The following is a 24,663-nucleotide window of genomic DNA, read 5'->3' as shown; positions in this document are numbered from 1 at the left end:
ATCTAGTCGATGTTTTACAAAATACGTTGTAGCTTGTTAAAATGTTGGTCCCGCAATTACGTTGCGATCAGCACATATATATTTTCCAATTCCTGATATATTTCAGGCTGTATCTAAAAAAAAAGCTTCGTTTTACATTCTGACTAAAAAGGTCCTTTTTTATATAAAATTTCAATTAAATTTTCATTTCTGTGTGGAACCAGAAATAAAGAAGTCTCTCACGTCTAGTTATCGATTTCCACGTATGAATGTAAGCATAACTATTAAAGATGATAGTTTAAATTGATTTAAAATGTGATATTTTAGGAGATTTCTTTAATGGTATTTATTCTTAGTATCAGTGATTCAGCATAATGAAACGGGAACATGCTTACAACCGATGTAGCAGATGAACGATTGACAGAGCGACCTAGCCACTTCGCCGGGCTAAGTCTGCTTTGCCAGTACGTTATCGGCTTCTGACGCATGTGCACGAATATGCGCATGTTTTATAAAATATTGTGTCGTAAAATCTGTGATTAAATTTACAATTATCAAGAATCTGTAACTAAAAAAATATTTTTGCAATTTCGTGAATAAAAGCAGTCAAAATGAAATCAATATTTATGTAAACTATAACAAACGTGCAATACCGTTGTGTAAAAACTAAAAATTCACGGGATACAATTTCGCGAGGCGTCTGGTTAAGACCGAGTTGCCAGATTGTTGTGCAATTTTTGCAATAAAGTTTATAAACGTAGTAATTAATACCCGAGTTAACTAGTTATAAACTTTTAATGTGTTAAATTAGTAAACTTTGTAATTATTTAATTTTATTTAGTGGTACCAACATATGAGCAGTTGCGATGGATTCAAAAGTCATTCTCAAAGACAAGAATCCTCACGATAAAGCCAATATTCTATCGAAAGTTTTCTTACTGTAAGTAATATTTAAAAAATTCTATTTAAAAAAAATTAGTTATTTTCATTTTTAGTTATAAGCTATAAACCTTTGAAATATATGTGAAAACTTTTAAAATACAATAGAATAATTTCGCCTATATACCTGTCTATATAATCGATGTAATTGGTTATTGAGGATAACATGTATTGGGTAGAACATACATCTATCGTATCTCCAAGACTGTAACTCCAAGAAGTATAAATGATTTACATGTTCGTTAAATTTAAGAAATTTAGATAACAGTACTAGAAATTTGGTCTTGGTGATATAGTAAATTATTGACGACGTTTACCAACCTTCGCTTCCTATTATATATTATTTGTTGTATAGTTACTGTATTTACTTCTTCCGTTAGCGTTATAACCGGTAATTTGTTTTAACAGAAGTTGTTACCTGTTTATGATTATATTTTGCGAGGCAAAGCAAATTGGGTTTGTGACTTTTAAGTTTTATTTCATTAATAGTATATTTTATTTTTTCTTGCAATGATACGTTGCAAGAACTGTTTTAATATTTGCGTCAACAGATTCCATCTAAGGTTGTCACCATCACTATTTCAATTTACGGTTTTATCGACTTGAGCTTACTTAAGATTTCCTTATTGCATTTTTTCATGTATGGATAGGCTTAACATCATCCATACATGTTACCGATCGCTAATTAACCTTTCTTCGTTTAATGTGATCACTAGTGTCAATAAATACCTTAGTTACACGAGATGATAAAAAGATTTAAATAATTAGTGCTTATACAAAACGAGTGTAAAATATTAAGTAATTAAATTCATACCTGTAATGTCATAACAAGTAAACTAACGAGTAGATTTATAAAATTTACTCATTGGAAAATAAATTATTCATTATTGATAATATTGTTTTAATTAGAATTAGATAAAATTTATTTCCTGAATGATAGTAAGCGTGATTGAACAAAATTATTTTATTATTATTACAACGCTTAATGAAATCAGTACAATAGTCATTATCGAGAGATCGTGATGTGCGTTGAAGCTATGTATTAATATTATACAAGTACCATAGGATGTCTTTATGTATAAATTATGCTTCTTGTTTTTTTTTTTTTTTTTTTAAATGAGTCATTGAAACACATCGTCTTCTAATAATTACGTCTGTGTCAAAGATTCACCTAATTTAAACTTAAGAAAGCTTTATATGGGTATTACTACCATTACATAATATAAAATAAAGAGACTGGTAATGCATGGAAAGTTTTGAACTTGTCCAATAAACTAAGCAATGTAAAAGTGTAAATGTTTATTCCAATAGATATCGTTTTGTAATATTATTGAAAATGTACCTAAAACTTAACATGCAACTATTTACTACCTTTTCTAATAAACGTGTGGAACTAGTGTCACCGCCGCCTCCAAATCCATAGCGCTCTTTGCTCAGGTTATTCGAAGCGTTTTTAAAAACACAAAGCTGATGAAGATGAAATTTTCTGTCTATAGTTTCAAGACAGTAAAATAAATATAAAAGTCGCTCTTTCAAATAATAGTATTTCATTATCTATAAAAAATATCGCCTAATGTGGTGTAGAGCGAAAAACTCCTAAACGGCGGATTTGGCTGATTTTTTCGTATTGACATTAAGGCTCGTGGAAGGAAAAAGCGAATGTGCGAGTAAATAAAGCCTGTTTAATTGAAATTAAACCAAAAAGGCGTGTTAGGATGAAACCGCTACAACGAAATTATAATCACATTAATATATTAAGTAACAAAATAGAAAAGTAATTTTTGTAAGAAATAGTTGTATACTATTAAAGCAATAAATGAATCATTTTGGAATTGGTTTTATTCATTCAGTTTTTCTATTGGATTGCAACAGATTAATCACTTTTGACAGTACAAATCCTATCAGGACAGCTTGTGTATATTAAATGAAGATAATGAACATACAACTTATTCGTATGACCGTAGGCCATAGGTTTGATTGTCGATAGACAATATTTCGCCAAATTCTATTTTTTTCAGATTACGACGTTAAAATTTTTGGGTGATACTTTTTAAATAAAAATGTGTTCATAACTTAATACATATATCCATTACCAAGGATTTTTTATTGTAATTTTTTTTCAATTTTTATTTAGAACGTAGAAAACATAATGATTATAATTAGTATGGCTTTATTCTTTCAGCGATTAGCAATGCGAGAAATGCTGTATTACTTATTTTATAAACAACAGCGTGCTTAAATCTCGATTCCATTGTGTAATTCGCTATAAATTCTCTAGGTTATCGCTAAACGCTGTTATCATTTGTACTGTTAAAGTTATGTATGTTCGAGATTAGTTGACTTGGTATATAGTAATAAATAATATGTAATTTGAAGTATTACAACTTAATCCATAAGCTATTGTGCTTAAGCGCTAGCTTATGAAAATGACGAAAATTTTTTGCTTGTAATCAAAGAAATCAATCAGAGATTGGATATTCGGATGCGTATTTTTGTAAAGTTGAATAGTTGGCTTATTAAATTTTTTTTGGACTGGACTAACGTAGTGCGCAGGTGACATTTGCAGTTTCCAGGGGGCAAGGTGCAAATGGCGTTTAGCCTAAATCAAAATATCAAAGAAAACTTTTCTTATGGGTAGCAAAGTTTGGGAGTCCCGGCTATGCTGAATTCTACTATTATACCGGATTGGGATTGCCGTCGAGCACTTAGATGGCCAAGGCGGGCGTTCCATAGAGTATACCCGTTTAGTATTACAACTGAAGGCGGTCCAAAGGGCCGGAACCCAACTTGGTCGGTTTTATTTCAATATGACCCAGACATGACGACTTGAAGGTGAATATGACATCCATATGGCAGAGGCTAAGAGCGGCCCTCCGCCACGACCGGTTTACTGCGTAGCATTGTACTCTCCCGACTTGGTAACTTGCTATCGTCTGGCTGACATTATTGCCAGTTCGGAAAGTTTTGTTATGAAATAGAATTTTGTATTGTGAAAATGACGGCAGGGCTAATACGCGAGTGAAGCGCATAACTATACCTGCTTGTGTGTTTGCGTAGGTAGACTCCTAAAAAGTTCCTTTCGGTAATTATTTTATAAGTAACTAGTTGAAGTCGCCTCAATCATTTTTGGCCTACAAAATTACTTTAGGTGCTTTTGAATATCCGATACCTATTTCCCATCTTCTGAAAATTACTACTATCACATATTGTGTATTAATTGTAGCCGTTTTTTTTTAAATTTAAATCCATGGTTTTGTCAAATCGAGTCAATAGATAAATATTACACAAAATAAAAGCTAAATTGAAATAAATAGTACATGACTGGTAGATGCTATATAAGCATAATAAAGGTTTTTCGAAAATGTGTAAAATATAATCTTGTTTCTATACATCATCTATATTTTGCATATATATCGATGTAAGAAAACCTATGTATTGCAGCCACAAAATAAGAATTTTAGTATATTTTACCTATGATACATAATAAATAAAAAAATGTTTCTATTATCCTTAGGAATTTAGAATGCTTTTAATGACATTATTTTTATTGGACCTAAACACTAAATAGACTTTAGACCATGACGAATTATCTCGCATTGTTGTTTTGCTGACCGCAAGATAATGCATTAGTTTGCGTTAGTAACGAAGCAAGCAAATGCATCAAAATACTCGTGTATGGTATAGAAAGACACTACTTTTGTTTTAAAAACTTAAGTCGTCAGCTAATCGAAATAGTAATATTTTATGCTCAAGTATGCAAAATACGTTTTTTCGATGTTCTGCGGATACATCAAATACTATTTATTATTACGTATGCGTATTATTATGCAATTCTGCCGAAGAATTTAAATACCTTGATATATGATAAATCAATTTCCATGTTAAAACGCATATTTAAATAAAAGTCAAAGTATTGATTGTAAATTAATCGATGCTATATATTTAATTTTTCGTATACTACAAAAAATCCATATTAACCTACGTAATAGTGAGACCTGTGTCCAGCTGTGGACGTTCGACGGCTGAAATGATGAAGATGCATTTGATTTGAGATAAAATCCCAGATCCACGTTTCTCATTAGGCATATGACTGAACTAATCTTGTGCGTGTAAATCATGTTATCTTTATAGGTCTTCACTTATCAATTATTGTTTACTTTTGAAGTAGATAATTATTACGCTTTAAGGTCAAACAACTTTTATAGATTGTAGTAAAAGATTTCTATTAAGGTCCTTCCGAAAAATATAATAAACGTTACAATTTTTAATTTTCCAATTAAATGTTTTCCATTTGTTTTATTTAAAGTATCGATTTGGTGAGATTATGTTATAATGCAAATTTTTGACGATATTATCAAAATCATTAATTTCGATGCAATATATTAATTAAAATACGCGAAGAGATCTTTGACTGGCACACTTATGTCTTGGTTGGCGACAATATTCATGGGGAATGGTGAAACGGTGCCAACGACGAGGCCACGCACAAAATGATGTAATCAAACTTAATCTCGTAGAATCGATGGTCTTAATAAAAAACACGGAAACGTTTTTCACGGATTTCACGTTCACGGAACGGTTTTGCGAAAACATTTTTAAAGAAAATAGTTGCTTACTTTACACACATAGTTAAATACGTATTCAGAAAAAAATATTGAATGAACGCAAAATTAAAAATGGAATTAAACTTGCAATGTTATTTATATAATATTTTACATTACTCAAGGAGAAAAATCTTGTCAACATCCATTTAAATCTAGGTTCAGCCGTAGTAGAACATTAAAATACTACAAAAAAGCTTAAGTGATATTAGTTGGTTAAAACATGTTTGATATATGCACTTTAATTGCAATATTTGTCAATTTGTAATGTGTACCGTCATAAATTTTGTTTTACTTCATGGGAATGTACGCACATGTCGTTCCTCGCTATATGTGGAAGGCTTTACGAAAAAGCTCAGAATAATACTTCATGAAATATTTAATGTGCTTACATTAAAATAGAAAAATAAAAAACCTCAAAATAAAAATTCACGACTGTTAATTATTAATCAGAACACTTATAAAGAAATAAATCAAGAAAGAACATCAAATAAAATATATATAAACAGCCGAATAACTATATTCTGGTTTCTGATATGAAGGATAGAGATGAACCCGTCTAAAAGGTCATAAATGCTCTTCTTCAAGCTTAATCTCGGCTTCCCCAGTTTCATTACGTATATGAACAGTCCGAATCCATAGGTTAAACAAGTTTTATATATATGTATCTAGGTATCAACCGGATGACAGTCTCAATTTTCGTGTGCACGTCATTAGTCTTGAAAATAAGGCAGCCTTCGCCCATAGGCGCTTCTATCCATTACTAAACAACGAGAATAAAATGTCACTGTCAAATTAAAGTCATAAATTGTAAAACAGTAAGCTGATCCATACTTACACAGTTATTCACGCATGCTAAACCGGGTGTCATTCACAGACTTCCAGGTCGTAAAAAATACGGAAGCATCGTGGTTTATTTGTGATGAAGACTCCCAGGTGGACCTAATCTGTAGCCTAATTTGAAGAACTGGTAAAATGTCCCCGATATAGTCATGGTTTTGACTCTGCCATGACAAACAAAAACAACAAAATATATTTTTTAACGATCGATGTCGTCAGTGATGACAGTTATGGAAGTATAAGAGGTGAAAACCGACCATCCTAGATAGAAGCGTTATTGTAGTTTCCACTTCCTCCGACGGTATCGTTTTTCGAAGTGGTAGTAATGGTAGGCAGGCAATAGCAACTGACCAAGCCTAGGTCCGACACTCAGGGGCGCTCTTTAATCAGAATGCTATACGTGAACTCAATGACAGCCCAAGCTGAGGTCCCACTTGGGAGCTCTTACGATAAGACACCATAGAGCATCGGCTCAATAGAACTAAGAGCTTCGCGATCTACCAACCCGGTTATGAAAGTAATAAATTACGGTCGAACTGGAGCTACCGTGGGAAGCCTGGAGCCTTGCTTGTATAAAATGAGGTCTGGGCTCAGCTCCTGTGCTCTGCGCGCTCAAGCCCGTTGTAAATGTCAGTAAAGCAACAAAAACCTTCCGTAAATAATAGCGTAGTTATGCAAAATAAGCTTTAAATGTCATATGTACATACATGAAATATTTCGTTAGTAAAAAGGATTTTCACTAGTTTTTGCCGGCTATCTATATTAAAAAAGATAAAATAGCAAGAAATGCTAAGTTTATTAAAGAATTTCGTAAAAAAATCTTTTAATTTAAAGCAGTCTGTATTAAATAAATTTGCTATACAAAAAGAAATGTTATACCTGGTTAATAATTCATACAGTCGTACCCGTACGACTGTTTAAAGTCTGGTTTACGAAATTCATGCATGGTCAGGCTATAACCCGATCGACGACCGGTTACAAAAATCAAGGACAAAATGTATATATAGTTTCAAAATCATTAACACAAGTCCTTTTCCAGTACTTTAAAATGTTAGTGTTAATGTCACGGTTGAGCCCTGATTTTGTTTACGTTACAAAACAATATATCTTGCCGATGCGATACTTATAATCATATATTTTTTCCGACTATGGTATATATTCAAAATTACTTATAAATATTTACATATCTATATATATATATATATATATATATGTTCTTAAAAGTAATGTGTTTGGTCATGTGCAAGTGCATCAGATTTAATTTAGGAAACCAAACGTCACTAACATTTGTTGGCAGTTGTTTTACAGCTAATAAAAAAATTATCCATAGTCTTTTCAAATATACTTAAGTTGGGTTGATAATATGTGCTTATATAAGATTTGAATAAGAGCCAAGCCCGCATTCTACACTAGTTGAGTACATTCTGTTTCATTGACTCGTGTTAATAGTTGATGACTGCTAGTCATCGCGTGTTTATTATATGTAACAAAACATCACGCGCAACATGCGTGTAATTTCTTATCAGAATAGTTCACAGTTAACTGTTGATCTGTTTCTATTTTTCTCGTTTTAATTTTATTTTTTATTAAAGTGCTTCGTGAGAAGTATTAAAAGATCCGATGTTATTTCTGGCCACCGACATCAATGTAATAGAGGCAACTCGTGTATAAGTTTACGTTAGAAGCGTACCTTCCACTGGCGATGTATATTTTTCTTTGAAACAGTTTTAATAATAAACTACTGTGGTCTTCAATTTTTGGAATGATCTAGTTAGAGTTCCATTCAATGGATAAAAATGTATGAGATTATTAGATTATTATTATATCACAATAGTAGATTAAATAATTTTGAATGCCTACTTCATCATAGGCAATTGCGTAAATATAATATAGGTATATGTTATTGCCATAGATGCTTACTTATGAGTCTGCAGAGAAAAAACCTTAAAATGAGTCACCAAATGGCAGTAAATAAAGTTAGCGCTAAAAATTGTAACGTATTTTATTAAAAATAGTGATTCTAGGTTTAAAAAATGTCACAACCTTTGAAAAATTGAGGTTTTAAATTATAACCTAACATTACATTTAAAATTTGCGTTTGGTAATACATTTCTACATTATTTCCTATTATGTAAAGGTTAATTTGACGCTTTGACTATGAAATGAAGAATAGAATATTGATTTCTCATGAATAATTATGTGAATCATAAGCAAATCATTTTATGCTCGTTTTAAACAAAAATAAATATACTTTATAATAGTTATATAGCACTTATTTGTTTCCATTGAAGCATCTTGACAATTGATATTAAGAACTTCATCTATTTCAATTGCTTTAATTAAGACTGTTGAACAAACAACCTAGTGTAGCAATATTTATGTGGGAAATAGTTAGTGACATTGATAGCACTGTAAATTTACCATCGCAGGAATATCTAGTATCGAAAATATTGAAACAAAATTTTGTCACTCTCATTTATTGGTATCAATTTATTATAAGTTATATTTTGTATGCGTAAAAAACAAAGATTTAACCAACAATGTTTCATAAAGTGGTGCTCTTTTTTGAGGTTATCCGCGAAACACGTGGCATAAATAGTTGTCTTCCTAAATACAAATAATTATATTTTATGATGTTATTATACCAATTAACGTTTAGTCTACAATAACATAAATGATAAAAGTTTAACTCCACAAGTATCATGTTAAAAATGTTATTATAGTATCAACGGAAGTGAAATCATTTGATTAAGTTACAAAATAATTACTTTCAAAATGTGTACTTATGTATACACTATATATATATACCAGTTGTATTATAAAGTGTAAGTAATATAACTGCTATCTTTTTGTTCATAATGACGTCAACGTGTGCAGAAGTATTTTTAAAAATGTCATTTTGGGTTCAACGACTGAAATGATCCTCGACGTTGTAATCTCGTATCGATGTCACTACTGCTATAAAATTACTGGTATATTGTTATTTTTTTCAGATTAGTTAAAAAGCATGTAAAGTTAAAATTAAATAATTAGAATCTGATAAAATATCAATAAACAATAACAATAATATAACTTAATAATAATAAAATATAGAATATACCTTAAAACATGCGTCTCATGTGTATAACTTATACATTAATGGTATGTTTTAATTACGTCTAAAGTTTTTCAATTTAAAAATAATATAGATAGATTTATTTTTATTTTTTATTTAACAGTTTATTGTACACAATAAAAACACTAAAGTAACAATACAAATATAACTGACACAACAGGCACTACTTATTTCTAACCAGAAATTTCTTCCAGTAGGCCTACGGAAGGAGATTCATAAAAAGTAAGGCAGACACAACGTGCACAATAATTAAATTGAAATATTTACAATAGATACGACTTTTGACCATAATTACATACTTAACATGAACATAAATGTATACTTACATATTATATACTTACATAAATAAGCATAATAAATAATATATATACATAATATAAGCATAAATACATATATAACATATATAACTAAAAATATTATATATACTAGACAACTAGCGATAAATAGTGCTCTTTGACTCGCTTTTTAAATACAGGTAATGATGGACAATCACGTACTTCGTAGGGGAGAGCGTTCCATAATCTTGCGGCATGGACAGTGAAGGAATAGGAAAAGAAATCAGAGTGATGGGTGGGGATGGCCAGTGACGTCCTTACGTTCGAACGACAAGGTTTGTCCTGGGCCCGGGAGAAGTGGAAGAGGTTACGGAGATAAGAAGGAGCAGAGGGATTGTATAGGATGTTATAGAGAGTAGAAAGAACATGAGCGTTCCCGCGGTGACGAATTGGAAGCCACTTGAGTTGCGATCGGAACTGGGAAATATGATCGTACTTACGTAAACCGAAAATAAATCTAATACATACATTTTGGAGACGCTCTAGTTTGTTTAGAAGCTCCTCAGTGGCATCCAGGTAGCACGCGTCAGCGTAGTCAAGAATGGGGATGTAGATGTATCGTTATTCTACGGCAAAGAAAAATTATGACAAATATTTAGATAAACTAAGCTTTTTTACCAACAATAACCGCGTTCAAAGATACCGTATGATGTACCGTATGTCTATACAACAAATTTGCTTTAGTTTCTTTGTGTAGAATAAAGTCTGCAAACTTGCGATAATTTATTATTAAGCAAATATTTTATTAATGAAATCAGCACTAAGCTTGTTAAAAGAATTTTAATTTGTTAACTTTATTATACGCAATACGTCTCTTAGTAATCCGATTGTTTGGAGATTACCTAAACAATTCTCTCTCGGGTGCCGTTCTCAGTCATACTTGGCGGCTTCGAAATTCGGAAAAACGTTTCATTCAAGCCGATATTCCTGCAAGAGGGTTCGAGCTTTGTTATTGTAAATAAATTTAGGTTATAATATAATTAATCCTTCGTGTGCCGGAACATGGCGCCTGTCATTTTTTTTAATGAATTATTATTGTTTATGATCCTGTGGTCTGTAGCACATCTAGAGCAAACTGTATTTTTAAGGCGATTCGATGTAATGTAGCCTAATTTATTTCGGGCAGATCTGACCCGTTCGCAACAGGGGAGTTCGGTCAAATATGAGTAAGATTACGTTCCGGGAATTCCACTCGCGACCTAGGATCTCAAGTCTCAGGCCTCTACCGCTGGGCTGCAACTACTCTTGATTTAGCTTATTCCAGTGAAACGCCAAAGTACAATATACGTGTGTGAAAACTATTGCTAATTAGCAATTAAATTGTACTTAGAATTATAACTGCCACATTGCGTTGTATGCATTGTGGCAGTAGGTAGACCACTTAGCGTGCAAAGCAGATGGCCGCTAGTCTTAAGGTTCTGGAGGGCAGACGACAGACAGGCAAGCGCAGGGTAGAACGTTCACTTATAAGGTGAATAGACGACATTGTTAAGAAAGACGGTGGATGCAGGCCATGTCTAACTAGTCTTATTCAAAATCTTTTAAGAAGGCCTGTGTTCAGCAGTGCACGTCATACAGCTGAAATGATGATGTCGAAACATTTCATTCTGTCTAAAAATAGCACTCTAGCTTAGTTTATTCAGTATAATAAAATCAGTGCCCAACGATAGATCTAATTTTTATTGTCTATAGATCGATTAACCTGATATTTATATATATGAGGTTAATGATAATTACATAAATACGATAATCTGACAGTAACTAGCCTGACACGATCGTTAATAGTTATGACTTTATTATGTTATGCAGTATGAACATATAATATACGCATAAAATGTGTTGCAACCGACGGAGATGTAACTATAAATTTCTTTTATTCGTTTAGAGATACAAATAAGAAATTACGTGTTTTACAAATTAAAGGCTATTTGAAGTAATCAAGTAGTAAGCTACCAGCTACCAGCGGTTCGGAATCCTGATGAGATGTGCAGGCCAGCAACTAAACAGTTGTTATTTTTAAATGGAATTTAATAATGTTTAGTGAATTCATTATGGTATATTTTAAAAAATTTCATCTGGTTGCTTATTCTTTATCGTTTTTAACAGGTGGAGCTTCTCCTTGTTTCGCAAAGGCTATAAGCGTGGTCTAACATTGGAAGACTTGTTTCAAGCTCGCTCCGGAGACCAATCGGGACGCCTTGGCGACCGCTTGGAAGAAGCGTGGCAGAAAGAGCTCGAAAATGCTAACCGCAATGGCTCAAAGCCCTCCTTATCAAGGGCTATCTTTAGATCCTTTTGGTTCGAATATATGATATGTGGATTCCTTGTTGGAATTTTGTTTATAATTTTATGGTGAGTATATAAATAGTATTTGAAATATCTAAGTTATTATTAATTCAGAAATATAACTATATTTGTTTTATTTTAGGCCTTTAGTTCCTTATACACTAGCACTGTTCATTGGGTACTTTTCTGGAGAAAAAACTCCGGAAAATTATAGAAATGCCCATATTCATAATTTTCTTATGAATTTATTAAGCATCACTACAGCCCTCATATTACCTCATTTACATTTGATTCAAGGCCGCGTTGGAATGAGAGTTAGGATCGCTTGCTGTTCGATAGTATACAGAAAGGTTGGTAATTTGTTTTTACAACAGGTAAAATTAAAAATGTAATTATTATGGTAATAATATAATTAAAATTTATTTTTTAGATTTTAAAACTTAACCGCAGGGCGTTGGGTAAAACTGAACCTGGTCAAGTAATAAATTTAATGTCCAACGATGTGAATAGATTTGATTTGGCCGCGGTTTTCTTGAATTACATATGGGTTATGCCGATAGTGGTTCCTGTCGTATCGTATTTAGTATGGCAACACGTGGGCTGGGCTACACTGGCAGCTCTAGCTGTTATATTCGTACAGACCGTTGTCGTTCAAGGTACCACCGATTTCTATTAAGCATCTCTATTATTTACAAAATTGTTGGAATGTCACAATTATAGAAAAATATTTCAATATAATTGAACACGTGGAAAGATTTAGCCTCAGACCAATGTTTTTATAACACGCTACAACTTTCTTTGGCGATATAAACAAGGCGAAATTTAAAGTCTAAACCTCGCAGAAAATGCCTTATGTATTTGATTGTTGATGTCTGAGGTTTGATGATACAATTTTGAATATTTATTTTTCGATTTTAAATTCAAGTTATCTCGATTACTAAGCCAAACAACAATCACTTTTTGTTAATAAAAAATACTGTAGTTGTAAACATGTTGTTTCTTATTAAATGTAAGTTTCCTCGTGTTTTAAAGTGTCAGAGTTAATGAAAATAGGTTTATTTCTTTTAACAATAATAAATTAATGTGTTTATATTATTTAATTTTTTTATTTTTTTTTACAAGAAATTACGCCAGGAATTTAAATAGTCTTTTTTTTATTTTTCTACTTCGTTCCGATTTTTATCTTTCACTTCGCTCTTCAAAAACTCTAGTTCAGTGTTTCCCATCTTTTTTTTTGTGCCATGCCCCACTGCCTTTCTTAAACCCTTACGCCCTCTTATGTAACATACATAATTTTTATATTAAAGCGAAAGGGTTAAATTCGTTTCGAGTCCATTTTTTAATTGCCTCCATGTGCGAAATGGTCTCCACGTTGAAACACTGGTCTAAAGCAAAACTGTCTAGTATTCTCTCATTGTCTTTCGCACAATCTATATAGGATACATGTTTCACAGAACATATATATATATTACCACAGGTTAGTAAAGCTTATGCGAAGCTCGCTCGATTTTTTAATTTCCCATGTTAAAGATATTTATAAATCTGGATTCGCAAATCGGAACATGCCAATGCCAGTAAACGGGTTTCTTGTTCACATCATTCACCTTTTGAAACAATGTTATTAATTTTTTGCAGAGAAGTTGATACTAAAACGTAGTGCAACTATCATTTTCTCACGTCAAGCAAGTGTATATTGTATAAACTATTAATATAATAATGTGTTGACATTGAAATTGTTATCGTAAATTTTATGTACATCTGTTTAAATTTTTAGCATATTTAAGTAATCTGCAAGGAAAATATCGCGGAAAGATTGCACAGCGAACGGATGAGAGGGTTAAAGTTATGAGCGAACTTGTTAACGGAGTGCAGGTCATCAAAATGTATGCCTGGGAGAAGCCTTTTGAGAAATTGGTAGACAAATTACGAAGGTTAGTGAAAACAGGAGTCGTTTAAAACATCAAGTTACTATAAAATATTTTCTTCTTTTCTTTTCACAACAGTAATAACTTAATTCCAAATAATGTCATGGCCCACTAGTTTATTAAATATTTACCTTTTTATTATAAATAAAGGACGATTGCTTTGTAAAAATGTTAATGTACATTATTGTACAACATTGTAAAAAGAAATAAATGTAAATAATTGAACAAAGCAATCAACAGCGCCCGTAATAAAAATGTTCATTAGCTTTCATGTACTCAAGTGGTTACGAAATTAAATTTGCCTGACGTTTATTACTTTGCACAGAACTTGAAAAGCCATTGATGAAATTTTATTAAAAATATTTTTTTCTGAATTGTAACTAATTGTTTTTTATTTAAATTATTCATGTTTAGACATGACATTATTTTTAATTTTATATTAATCAATAACGTATTTCATTAATAGGTGTTGTTTTGCTTCACACCTAAGAGTTATTTATTTAATATACCAAAATGTATAAAAGCTTAATAGTATAAAAACAAAAAAACATCAATCGCTTGAATATATTGTTTATTTTCAGAATGGAAGTGAGCTTCATCTTAAAAACTTCTCTAATAAAGGGTTTTTCGACTGCTCTCAGCGTGTTCACGGAGCGTTTTATCTTGTTTGCGGCCATTGTGGCTTTCGTGGTTATGGGCGGAGACGTACGGGCGGAAATCACTTTCTCCTTAGTACAATATTTTAACCTATTGCAACTGGCTTGCAACATATTTTTCCCATTGGCATTATCACTTCTGGCTGAATCTATGGTATCTGTGCGAAGATTAGAGGTAAAAAAATATTCTCTTTATCACGTTGAATTGATACCAGTTGCTAGACTGTATTAAGTCTTCTATCGTAATGTAAATATTGAAGATAAAAACCGGATTAAACTTGTTCATTTATCGGATTGGTGACTAACTAATTGCTGATTTGTACAATGATATAGACGAGATATCTTTTTAATTTAAATGAACTTTAATATAGGATGTATTTTTAATTTTACTCGATGGCCTTGTGCTGTCTTTATGACAACTTGAAAAATACACGATCATTTTTTCGGCCGACACTAAGTTAAGAGAGATTTTAGACCATCAACAGTATTGAAAGTTTTACCATGAAGGAATTTGTTCAGGGATCAAACTTAGTGGTAATCCGATGACGCGAGGTCAGGGCTATATGGTGGGTGCAACTTCAATTACCGGCCGATATCGATCAATTTTTGCCGAGTGGAAAAAGAAAGGAAAGAAAAGGAAGAAAATTAGACGCTTACGATTGACTAATTCTGGTCGCTTATCCTTGACGCGTGCTTGCCGACAGTAGATCTCCGAAATAACGGTTTTGTTCCTTGGAAACAGCTCAAAGTACACCAAATCTTTACAACCCCATCTAATTGACAAAGAAATCTTTTTTTGTTGGATGTTTGCCTTTAAAAATGTTTTGCTCACTCATCAGTGAACATTATTTCTAAATATATTTTATTTGAATATAAAATGGGGACATTTTTTAAATTAAAATGACGTTTTCAGGAATTTTTATTATTACCCGAACTGGAATCTATAAAAGCAAAGGAAATTTATTCACTAGCACTAAATTCACACGGGTTCATTACCAATGGTGTGGACAAGGAGAAACAAATTGAAAAAGAAAAATCCCAGCCAACAGGTCTGACGCTAGCTAATGTCAGTGCCAGTTGGCAAGAGAACCCGATCGTGGAAACTTTAAGGAATATTACACTAAGTATAAAACATGGAGAGTTTTTAGGTGTGGCCGGCCTTGTTGGATCAGGAAAGGTAATTCTCTGTCTTTAACATAAGCATAATAAAGTACAACAAGAAAATTTTTTGTTGATTTGTTTTTATTTATACATTACTTTGTCACTAATACACATTGATAATTACAAAAGAGTGTATTTATATGTATCCTATATTTAAACATACTCTTTTATAAGCGAGTATCAGATAGAGGCCTAAAACACGTAACCGAACGTAGTAAAAAAATGTACAGTTCATTAAACGTTTAATTTGTATTCAAATATGGATATGCTAATACATTAATTTGAATTTAATAGCGTTAAAGCGCTCAGAGAAATTATTTACAGTTCTATAAATTGCATTTTATTTTCAGTCTTCCCTTTTGCAATTGATATTGGGTGAATTGGAACCATCGCACGGAACCGTGTCTCTAGGCGGTGGTCGAATTTCTTACGCTAGCCAAGAGCCATGGCTATTCGTTGCCTCAGTGAGACAAAACATTCTGTTCGGACTGCCATACGATCGCGTGCGGTATAAGAAGGTAACCCGGTCATACGAAAACGAGTCGCTTTTATTGATCGCTACGTGTCGCAACAACTTGCATTTCGCTTCCAGTTCACTTTTAAAATTACCGAAGTTAATACTGTTGATTTACATCATCATTTTTTATCACAGATTGTCTCTATTCAATCAATAGAATCAAAGCAAAACTGACAAAAATATCGTATTAATATTCCTAAAACATCGTTCTCACAATTTTACTGGCCAAATGTTTTATGGATTCCTAAAAACCCTCATCGATTTGTTTAGGTGCATGTGTATTACGGGGGCCCATTATACTTTTGGTCAAGGCTGTACATTACAACCTGCTAATTACAATTCTACAATTACGTATAAACTAATAATAATCAGACTATTTACTTAACAGCGCATGGCAAAGGTAAACATTTTCTATTTAAAATAGCTCCTCCGTATTTACAATCCAGTCATTGAACAAGGTCAATGACTGGATTGTAAAATTGTTTTAGATAGCGGAAGTGAAAATGACGTAATCGATGTTACATTTGGAATAATCCAGATATTTGAACTTTATCTGTTAAATAGCTTATTTCATTGTATAAATAGCGGTTTATGATGTTTAGTTAATCAATTTAATACCTGATAAGGAACTTGTGTATTTTAGTTCAATATAGAAAGATCTTTCATTCATTTATTATCTGTATTTAATACTTTGTGTTCATTAAAAGTAGTGTTATCGGGCATCGGATGACGAATGATGATAATTTCATTTAAAATTAACCAGTATTTATACAGGTGTTAGTACGATGAAATAATTAAAGCAAATTTATGAATCACTTTTATTATCAACCCAGTTCAAATATAGAAATTTAAGAATCAAGATAATTTATGTAAACACAGACGCCTGTTTCTGAACGGTCAATTATTTTTAGTTTATGATTAATCTCTTGTAAGACGTTAAGTATGTTTTGGATTGATAGAACGCCTGAACATTGCGTTGATTTTGATTTAGTAATAATCACAGATTAGCGGACGATAAAAAGGAAATCAAGTTTCTAAAAGTAATATTCTTAGATCATTGCTATCAAAGGTACATAATATTTAATAGTCATAGTAATACACGTTAATATAAGACAAAACTAAAATATTGAATCTTATGTTAAAAAGTGATTAGGTAATTTATCTTGAACGTACCTTTCATCAAGATTTTAACAGTACATCTTTAACATAATGTTACGTGATTGTTTCTTTGATTGACCTTTCAGAAATACGTCGCTAGTGTAGTGTTTACGTAACTAATATAAAAAAAATGTGCGAGTACAGGTCGTCACAGCGTGTGCATTAGTTCGTGATTTTGAGCTGCTACCGGCCGGTGATGCGACGTTGGTGGGAGAACGTGGTATTAGTCTCAGTGGTGGACAGCGTGCTCGCATCGGTTTGGCTCGAGCCTGCTACAGACAGGTTTGTTACTAACTTTGATGTAAAATATTTAACATTTGAAAAATAATGTACGCTTCTCTAACGTCATTTCCAACGTTTACTTACGGCACAGAAACGAGGTCTTTTACTTTATTGGCAAGCTTACAATCTCTCAACTAGCTATAGAGAAAGCTATACTCGAGATCCGTTGACCGACGAAAGTAAGACGTAGTCCAGCTGATAGGCAAGTCAAAGTGGCAGTAGGCAGGAGGCCACATATTCATTTATTTATTCATAACATTATCCACATTGGATCGTTTATAATGACTACTTGAAAAGCTCATGGAATAGGAAGAATGCCCAATAAATACGCGCAGACCACATGACCTTTGGGACCTTAAAGTTTTGTCGTAGAGACCACGGATCTAATGGAAATCGACTTGGGAGGCCTTTATTCTGTAGTGGACGTCCTACGGATAAAATGATGATGATTGTGATGAACTTGAAAGCTTCATTCAAAAAATTACCACAGGAATGTAACGTTAACTTTTTGTAACTTTGCAAATTAAATATATGTTTCATTAAACTTCGTTTCGCAATTCCCGCTGTATAACCAACAAATAAATGTAACAAAAGTAATGCAAATTAATTTTTTACCATTTTTTATCAAGTGTATTTACCTAAACTGAAATTGTAGAAACGACATCTTTAACAAACAACTTGGCTTTACTGAAAGAAAGAACATTCTTAGTTCATATTAGCTTTTAGGTACCTTTTAATGTCCTAGTTTAGGATAGAGGTAGATATAGAAAATATTTGTTTATTGAAGTAAATTAATTTTTTGTGATAATATTGACATTGCTGTTCCGTTCTTAAAAAAATTGGAAATTAAAAAATTATCATTAATATTTACGGTCCATAATAATAACTTTAGTACAAATTTGATTACAGTAAATTATAGAGACGCGTTCGTACTTTCTAAAGGACGTACTTCAACTGATCAATATGAACACTTTCTTATTGGTCAAGGGGCGTGGTTGAGACGACGATGAGTCACTATGTTTTTTATACGAAAAGTTATCTTTAAAGGAAAATGGTATTCCAGTTAAAATGACCTTGACAGAATATATATCGTGATGACGTCTGAATAATATAATTAAGAATGACGTTTATTTTACAACAAAATTTAATATTCAAGTCATTCTTTATTGTATACTTGGTTCTCTTTGATTCTGCGTGCGCCTTTATTTTTTTGTAAATGTATTAAGTGTGTATACAGATTGTCCCATGATTTAACATCAAGCTGAAGTTTTGTAAATTGGATAGGGCGGGTTGTGACAAAAACCAGAAAATATTTTAAAAAAATCTATGTTTCGTTTTAAAATTAAAACAATTATCATTGCCTCTATTGTTATCAAGACAAATCTTTACCTTCTTGTAATGTCTTTTCTTGTTTCAACGGGCTGGTTTCCGCAACCATGCGACGTTACAAACATTTTGGTACTTTTCTGAAAACGAAACTTTCAAAATACATTACGTAGATTTTTTTTCAATTTAGCGGTTAGCCAGTACTTGCCCTATGTGCAATTTCGGCTTGGTGTAGATTTATAGGACATTATATATGTAGTGGCCAGATAACTTTTGAAATATGTAGCTATTATGTTTGCTACGTAATTGGTGATCAAGGTATTGTTTACCAACATTATATTATCAGTCTTAACTTTATTCTACCAAACGTCACCGGCACTTTTTTATATGAAGATGGATTATAATGTAAAAAAATGCTAATTTTAACAGGCCGATATCTACCTATTGGACGATCCCTTATCGGCGGTGGACACTCACGTGGGCAAGCATCTTATGTCTGAATGTGTAACTGGCCTACTTAAACATTCCACGCGAATTCTCGTCACGCATCAGCTTCATCATCTCAAAGCGGCAGACAACATTATTATCCTGCGTAATGTAAGTACATTATTTTTTTACAAATACACACTTGTATCTAGCTAGCAAATTCGACATTCGTATTGTCAAAAGTTTTTCGCCTTTCCGTCATTTTCGAAAAGAAAAAAATAATTAACCGTATTTTACAGTGATATTATTATTTATTTATTTCATCACCAACATCACTACAGCCTACTGTTCACTCTTGAACGCCCTCCGTCATAGATTTTTTTATTCTGCGTATATTCGGAAGAAGCTGCTACCCATCGTCCGTGAATATTTTCCCTAGTCGGATCTTACAGCAACCACAGGAGGAAATGGTTGGGACTATTCTCTGCGCCCGTAATCACTACGTCCATTTAATTGTCTTAATAATAAACAACATATTTTTCTATTTCATACACTGTTAAGGCTTCCGTAATAATATGCTTATATATGATATTTCGCGCTAAATTACATTCTAACACGACTTTTTATCTTTTGAAGCCAAATTTGGCCGCAAGAGTAAGAGTTTTATTTTACTTTGTGGTTTGTGTGGAAAAAGAAGTTTTCACTGTTTTCATTGCAAATTTTCATTTTTTTTTCTGTAGCCATTCCTGAATTTTGGGCTTACTTAATTGTAAAATTTCACTTATCCTAAGGAACGTAATAGCACATTTTCCTTATGTGTAATATATATCTTTATTAATTTTATTACAAAATAAACCCAAAAAATGTTGTTTATTTAATTGAGAAAAAATATAGCGTCGATTGGTGTAGGCCCCATATTTTAGAACAAAAATAAATTCAGACACACCTTACATTTTATGATCTGTAGTAAGTTTTGATAAAACGAGTATTTTGTATGCATTTACTGGTGTCGTCATTTTTGCGGTCAACAAAACGTCAACGTGCCTTTAGCGTTATTTTAAAATAAAATTGTCATTTAAAACTTAAGTTTTTCTAAGTATAATATTTTTTTATTGCCATATGTTTATTTGTCGGTTACATCGTTTACTGTAAGACCACAATAACTATGTTAAAAGAAAAAATAAAAATAAGTACTGAAATCCGCGCTAAAACGATGTTTAGTTTTATTCCAATTTAAAAAAATCGTAGTCTTCTGAACATTTCCTTAGTACGGCTTACGTAAAAGTACTTATACTTTTACGCTCTAAATTTATCTATTAGTAAATTCAAGAAATTTATTAAGCATACACTGCCAAAAGGCATATTACTCTATTTCAGGTTATGTTCACGGTAAAGATGTATGGAAATTAATCCTCTCTTCTGTTCCGCCGCGTACATATCTACGGCAGTTACGATAGCACTATAGTAATAAGTATCTGAAATTTAAATTTTGTAAAACATACAGTATAGCTTTAAGAAACCTTGTGTCTAGTGTTTGATTTTCATGTTAAAAGTCTTCGAATAAAAGTAAGGATTTTTTTCTAATGCGCTTAAGAGGTGCTTGAGCAATTTAAAATAATATGTTCGAATTTTAAAAGTAAACATGAGAAACAGACAAGAATATTTATGCAATAGATTTGTAAATAAGCACATGACATGTCGATGTACAAAGGTGACCTGACGCTGCATATGTTTTTATGAAATAAAATCTTGCGTAACGCTACACTATAAGGCTGGCTTAGATGAATTGACACAAATGTATTTTTTTATCGATTTTGTGCGGATTGATCAGCAGATGTTTGACGTCCTCAATTTTATCGCAACTGGTAACCTTTCTGCTAATGTATGGTACTACCGTTATCGGCGGACGTTACGTGAATTATTGATCATGTTTACAGTTGGGTGTCGATGTAGGCATTATAGCCAACGTAAAGTCGAACTAATGTACAGAAAAATAATGTGATATACCTGGTGATTAACGATTGAGACTTATTTATTTACTACTTGTGAAAGAGAAGAGCTCTATTTTTTTTATATATAATGTTTCGATTTAAAAGTACGAAGATTCGAAACGCACTCTGATTTGAGAAGAACTCACAACCAACGCAGACGGGTTTTTTTTGGTTGCTGACCGTCAACGTTCCAGCCCATAAATGCCCATTGCAAAGCATAGGCCTTCTCTAAAGATATTTATGGGGGAACAGATCATAATCGCAACGTTGGGCTAGCGCAGTTTGGTATTATGGTGCGTAGAGGACGCAGCTGCCCATTTTTAAGTTTATCCCTCTATATATGTCTTTGGAAGTGTGAAACATCGACGACGCGTATCATAAAATTAAACGCGCGTTCCCACATTAACTTTACAAATATTTTTATAATCCTCTATAAGTCCTCCATGTGTTCAAACACGACTACATATACCGTCAATTTATATTGATATCTATACTATATATTTTAAAATATGACATGAGAAACGAAATAATGAATCGCTATTTCCTTCGTTCAGTGTTTTATACTATTGCTAAAATTTGCTCAATCGACTTAGACACTATTTATGCAACTGAGTGTTCATTCTAATGTATTTTTTTATTTAAAATATCTTTATTTCAGTAGTCGTGTAAAGTGCGGGTAAATACTTTAGAACCCTCAATTATTTTACTATAATAAGCTGTAAACTATCACTGGCTGAGAACGCTGATCTGTTGACAAGAGGAGAAACTTAACTGTTGCTCTTTTAAAAAGAAATTTAACGATGTTTGATGTGTAATTTTATAATATCAAAACTGTTAATGACTCAATGAACAAGTGTTTCTAATTTGTCGATATATGTTATTTCAACACATTAAAAACTATTTGAGTGCTGAATAATGGGATTTATAATTTCACTTTTATTATAAAAGTAAGAAAAGGAAGGTCTGTGATATCTTGTGGAACTTTATTATACATGCGTGTTTAAACGTTCCTCTATAAAAAATGGGTTAACCTTTGCTATATATACTTAACACTTACTAGAGGTGGTTCAAGGTAAAAATGATGAAACTAAAATAAAAATGACAATTAAAGTCAATTATCCGACTATACTCATTGCGTAATTTAGTAACCTTCAAATAAAAATTTCCAATAAATTGCGTTCTATACGTTAGTACTTGAAATTGTCTTTGTCATGGAACATGATATGTCACATTGGAAGCAAATTCATGTGTCATTATTACACCAAAACAAACCAAACAGATTTTCTGTATCGTTACTTGTATTTTACACTTTAAATAATAAATTAAACTCACACGTTTTATTTATTTATTAATTACACGAGTTGTTGTTTAGAGTTGCAATGCGAATTAATTTTTTATAGACCTACTCGTGTAACGGACGCTAAATTACGTAACAATTTTTATTATTTAACATCATAACCTATAAATACAAATAAAAAATTACATTACAATGTCTTTTATTGCTCCTTTTATTTATTCATATTACAAATAAATACGGAAAAAAAAATTCGGAATAAAATTAAAGCACACATGTACAAACCGACGCTTATCAGCGAATTTTAATTAAGCGCTCGCTAAACACATAAACAGGACGTATATCCGACAGTGTGATTTTTCATGCTTTTGTCTCGAAACGATAACATTCTAAATTAAAAAAGTACCCTCGTAAATTTGTACAGAAGTGAAGTTACAGTTTTGTTTAAAATTTTTTCGTTTCTTATTAAAATGCCGTTTGCCAGTGTGCATTTACTTTATCGGCTTTGACCTGACAGACCGCTATATACGCTTACCCTAGACATTCTTATAATAAGTTGGGGCTTCTTGGGGAGCCTCGGCTCGGGCCGTTACATCAGATATTTCATTGGAAAGACCTTAAACTCTTCGCCTAGGCGGACGCTACATGACGCCGCATACCGGGCGCAATGGCTTGATATAGATTATGTATTCCCAATCAAGAAAGTCCCGAGACAATCGAATCGCAGCTTGGCAGGTCGCTACTATCGAATTTCTGGGAAATCTTGTTCCACATTATTGTACAGGATTTTTCTGGAAATCTCGCCGCCAGCGCCAAGCGCTCGGAACTTTGTATTTATTTCTTTTCACTACATGAAGTTCTTATTATCTTCTAAGACATCATTCGATCCGTTTTTATGACTATTGTTATTATTTTTTTCTTTTAATTTATCTTACTTAAATTTGAATTTACTTTCAAACTAAATAACCTTTTTTATTTATAACGTTACTTTATTTCTTGACATTCGTATCCATATCGCACAATAAACAAGTAGATAAATCCTTTAGATGGTTCACAAACTCTTGCATTTCATATTGTATTACTGCAATATCGCAATTCGCGCGAGTATATAAATATGTAAATATTTTTCTAAAGATAAGAAGTAATAACGAGACATATCCTACTTACATAGATGAGATACATCGCAGTAATCCATTGATAAGGGAATAAAATTTGCTCTTGGGACTTTAAACGTGAACCGCGATAAATGCAGTTTGTTCTTGGCATACATCCTATAAATAAGACTAACACAGACTTATTCGTGGTCATACATGTCTTTGTATTTATGAAGTACAGTATAAAATAGACAATAATAAAGATACAATCTTAAGTCAATGTTTAATACCATTTAATATGATAAAGCGTTTTATTGCCGCCGAGGTTGCTGTATTCTAGTGCTTGCTTTTTATTTTATAATATTACGTGAGCTATTTACACGGGATTCCAGATTAAAGCACCAACGATATTTTACTGTAGTTTACAATGGTGATTATCACCTGCACTTAGCGACTAGATATTTGTGTTGTGCGATTCGCTTGTTTCATTTGGAATTACTATTGAGGCCAAACATAATTTTTGTGGATCTTTTTAATTGTTATAGTGTTCGCTTGAATGTATGTGTACACAAATAAACCCTTAATATTTTGTTTAAATATAAATGTGTCTGATGTGCGCCATATTATCTTATAATACAACTCACTCGAGAACCGATATCACCGCGAACGACCTTCAACTTCAGGCTGTTGCATCCGACCTCCAACCTCGTTCTCAAGGCACCCGTAATTGACCTCCAA

At 32.3% G+C, this 24,663-nt stretch overlaps 1 protein-coding gene across 1 annotated transcript in view; it reads left to right on the top strand.

Moving 5' to 3' along the window:
* The first annotated feature begins 436 nt into the window (after nucleotides 1-436).
* LOC137929778 (ATP-binding cassette subfamily C member 4-like) overlaps nucleotides 437-24,663 on the top strand; it is a 43,632-nt gene continuing 19,405 nt past the window's right edge. Inside the window, exons 1-10 of the mRNA XM_068772884.1 lie at nucleotides 437-919; nucleotides 11,916-12,161; nucleotides 12,238-12,445; nucleotides 12,526-12,751; nucleotides 13,870-14,026; nucleotides 14,602-14,851; nucleotides 15,590-15,853; nucleotides 16,188-16,355; nucleotides 17,657-17,794; nucleotides 19,550-19,717. Of these exons, the coding sequence (XP_068628985.1) occupies nucleotides 846-919; nucleotides 11,916-12,161; nucleotides 12,238-12,445; nucleotides 12,526-12,751; nucleotides 13,870-14,026; nucleotides 14,602-14,851; nucleotides 15,590-15,853; nucleotides 16,188-16,355; nucleotides 17,657-17,794; nucleotides 19,550-19,717 (1,899 nt within the window). The 5' untranslated portion in view covers nucleotides 437-845. The remainder of the gene's footprint in view (nucleotides 920-11,915; nucleotides 12,162-12,237; nucleotides 12,446-12,525; nucleotides 12,752-13,869; nucleotides 14,027-14,601; nucleotides 14,852-15,589; nucleotides 15,854-16,187; nucleotides 16,356-17,656; nucleotides 17,795-19,549; nucleotides 19,718-24,663) is intronic.

This window comes from Battus philenor, unplaced genomic scaffold (assembly GCF_028537555.1).
Source record: "Battus philenor isolate CCGP_79_NKW_IND1 unplaced genomic scaffold, ilBatPhil1.0.hap1 SCAF_5, whole genome shotgun sequence".
Classification (NCBI taxonomy): Eukaryota; Metazoa; Arthropoda; class Insecta; order Lepidoptera; family Papilionidae; genus Battus; species Battus philenor.
The sequence above is the reverse complement of the archived record's forward strand: the minus strand, read 5'-3'. Positions and strand labels throughout refer to the sequence as shown.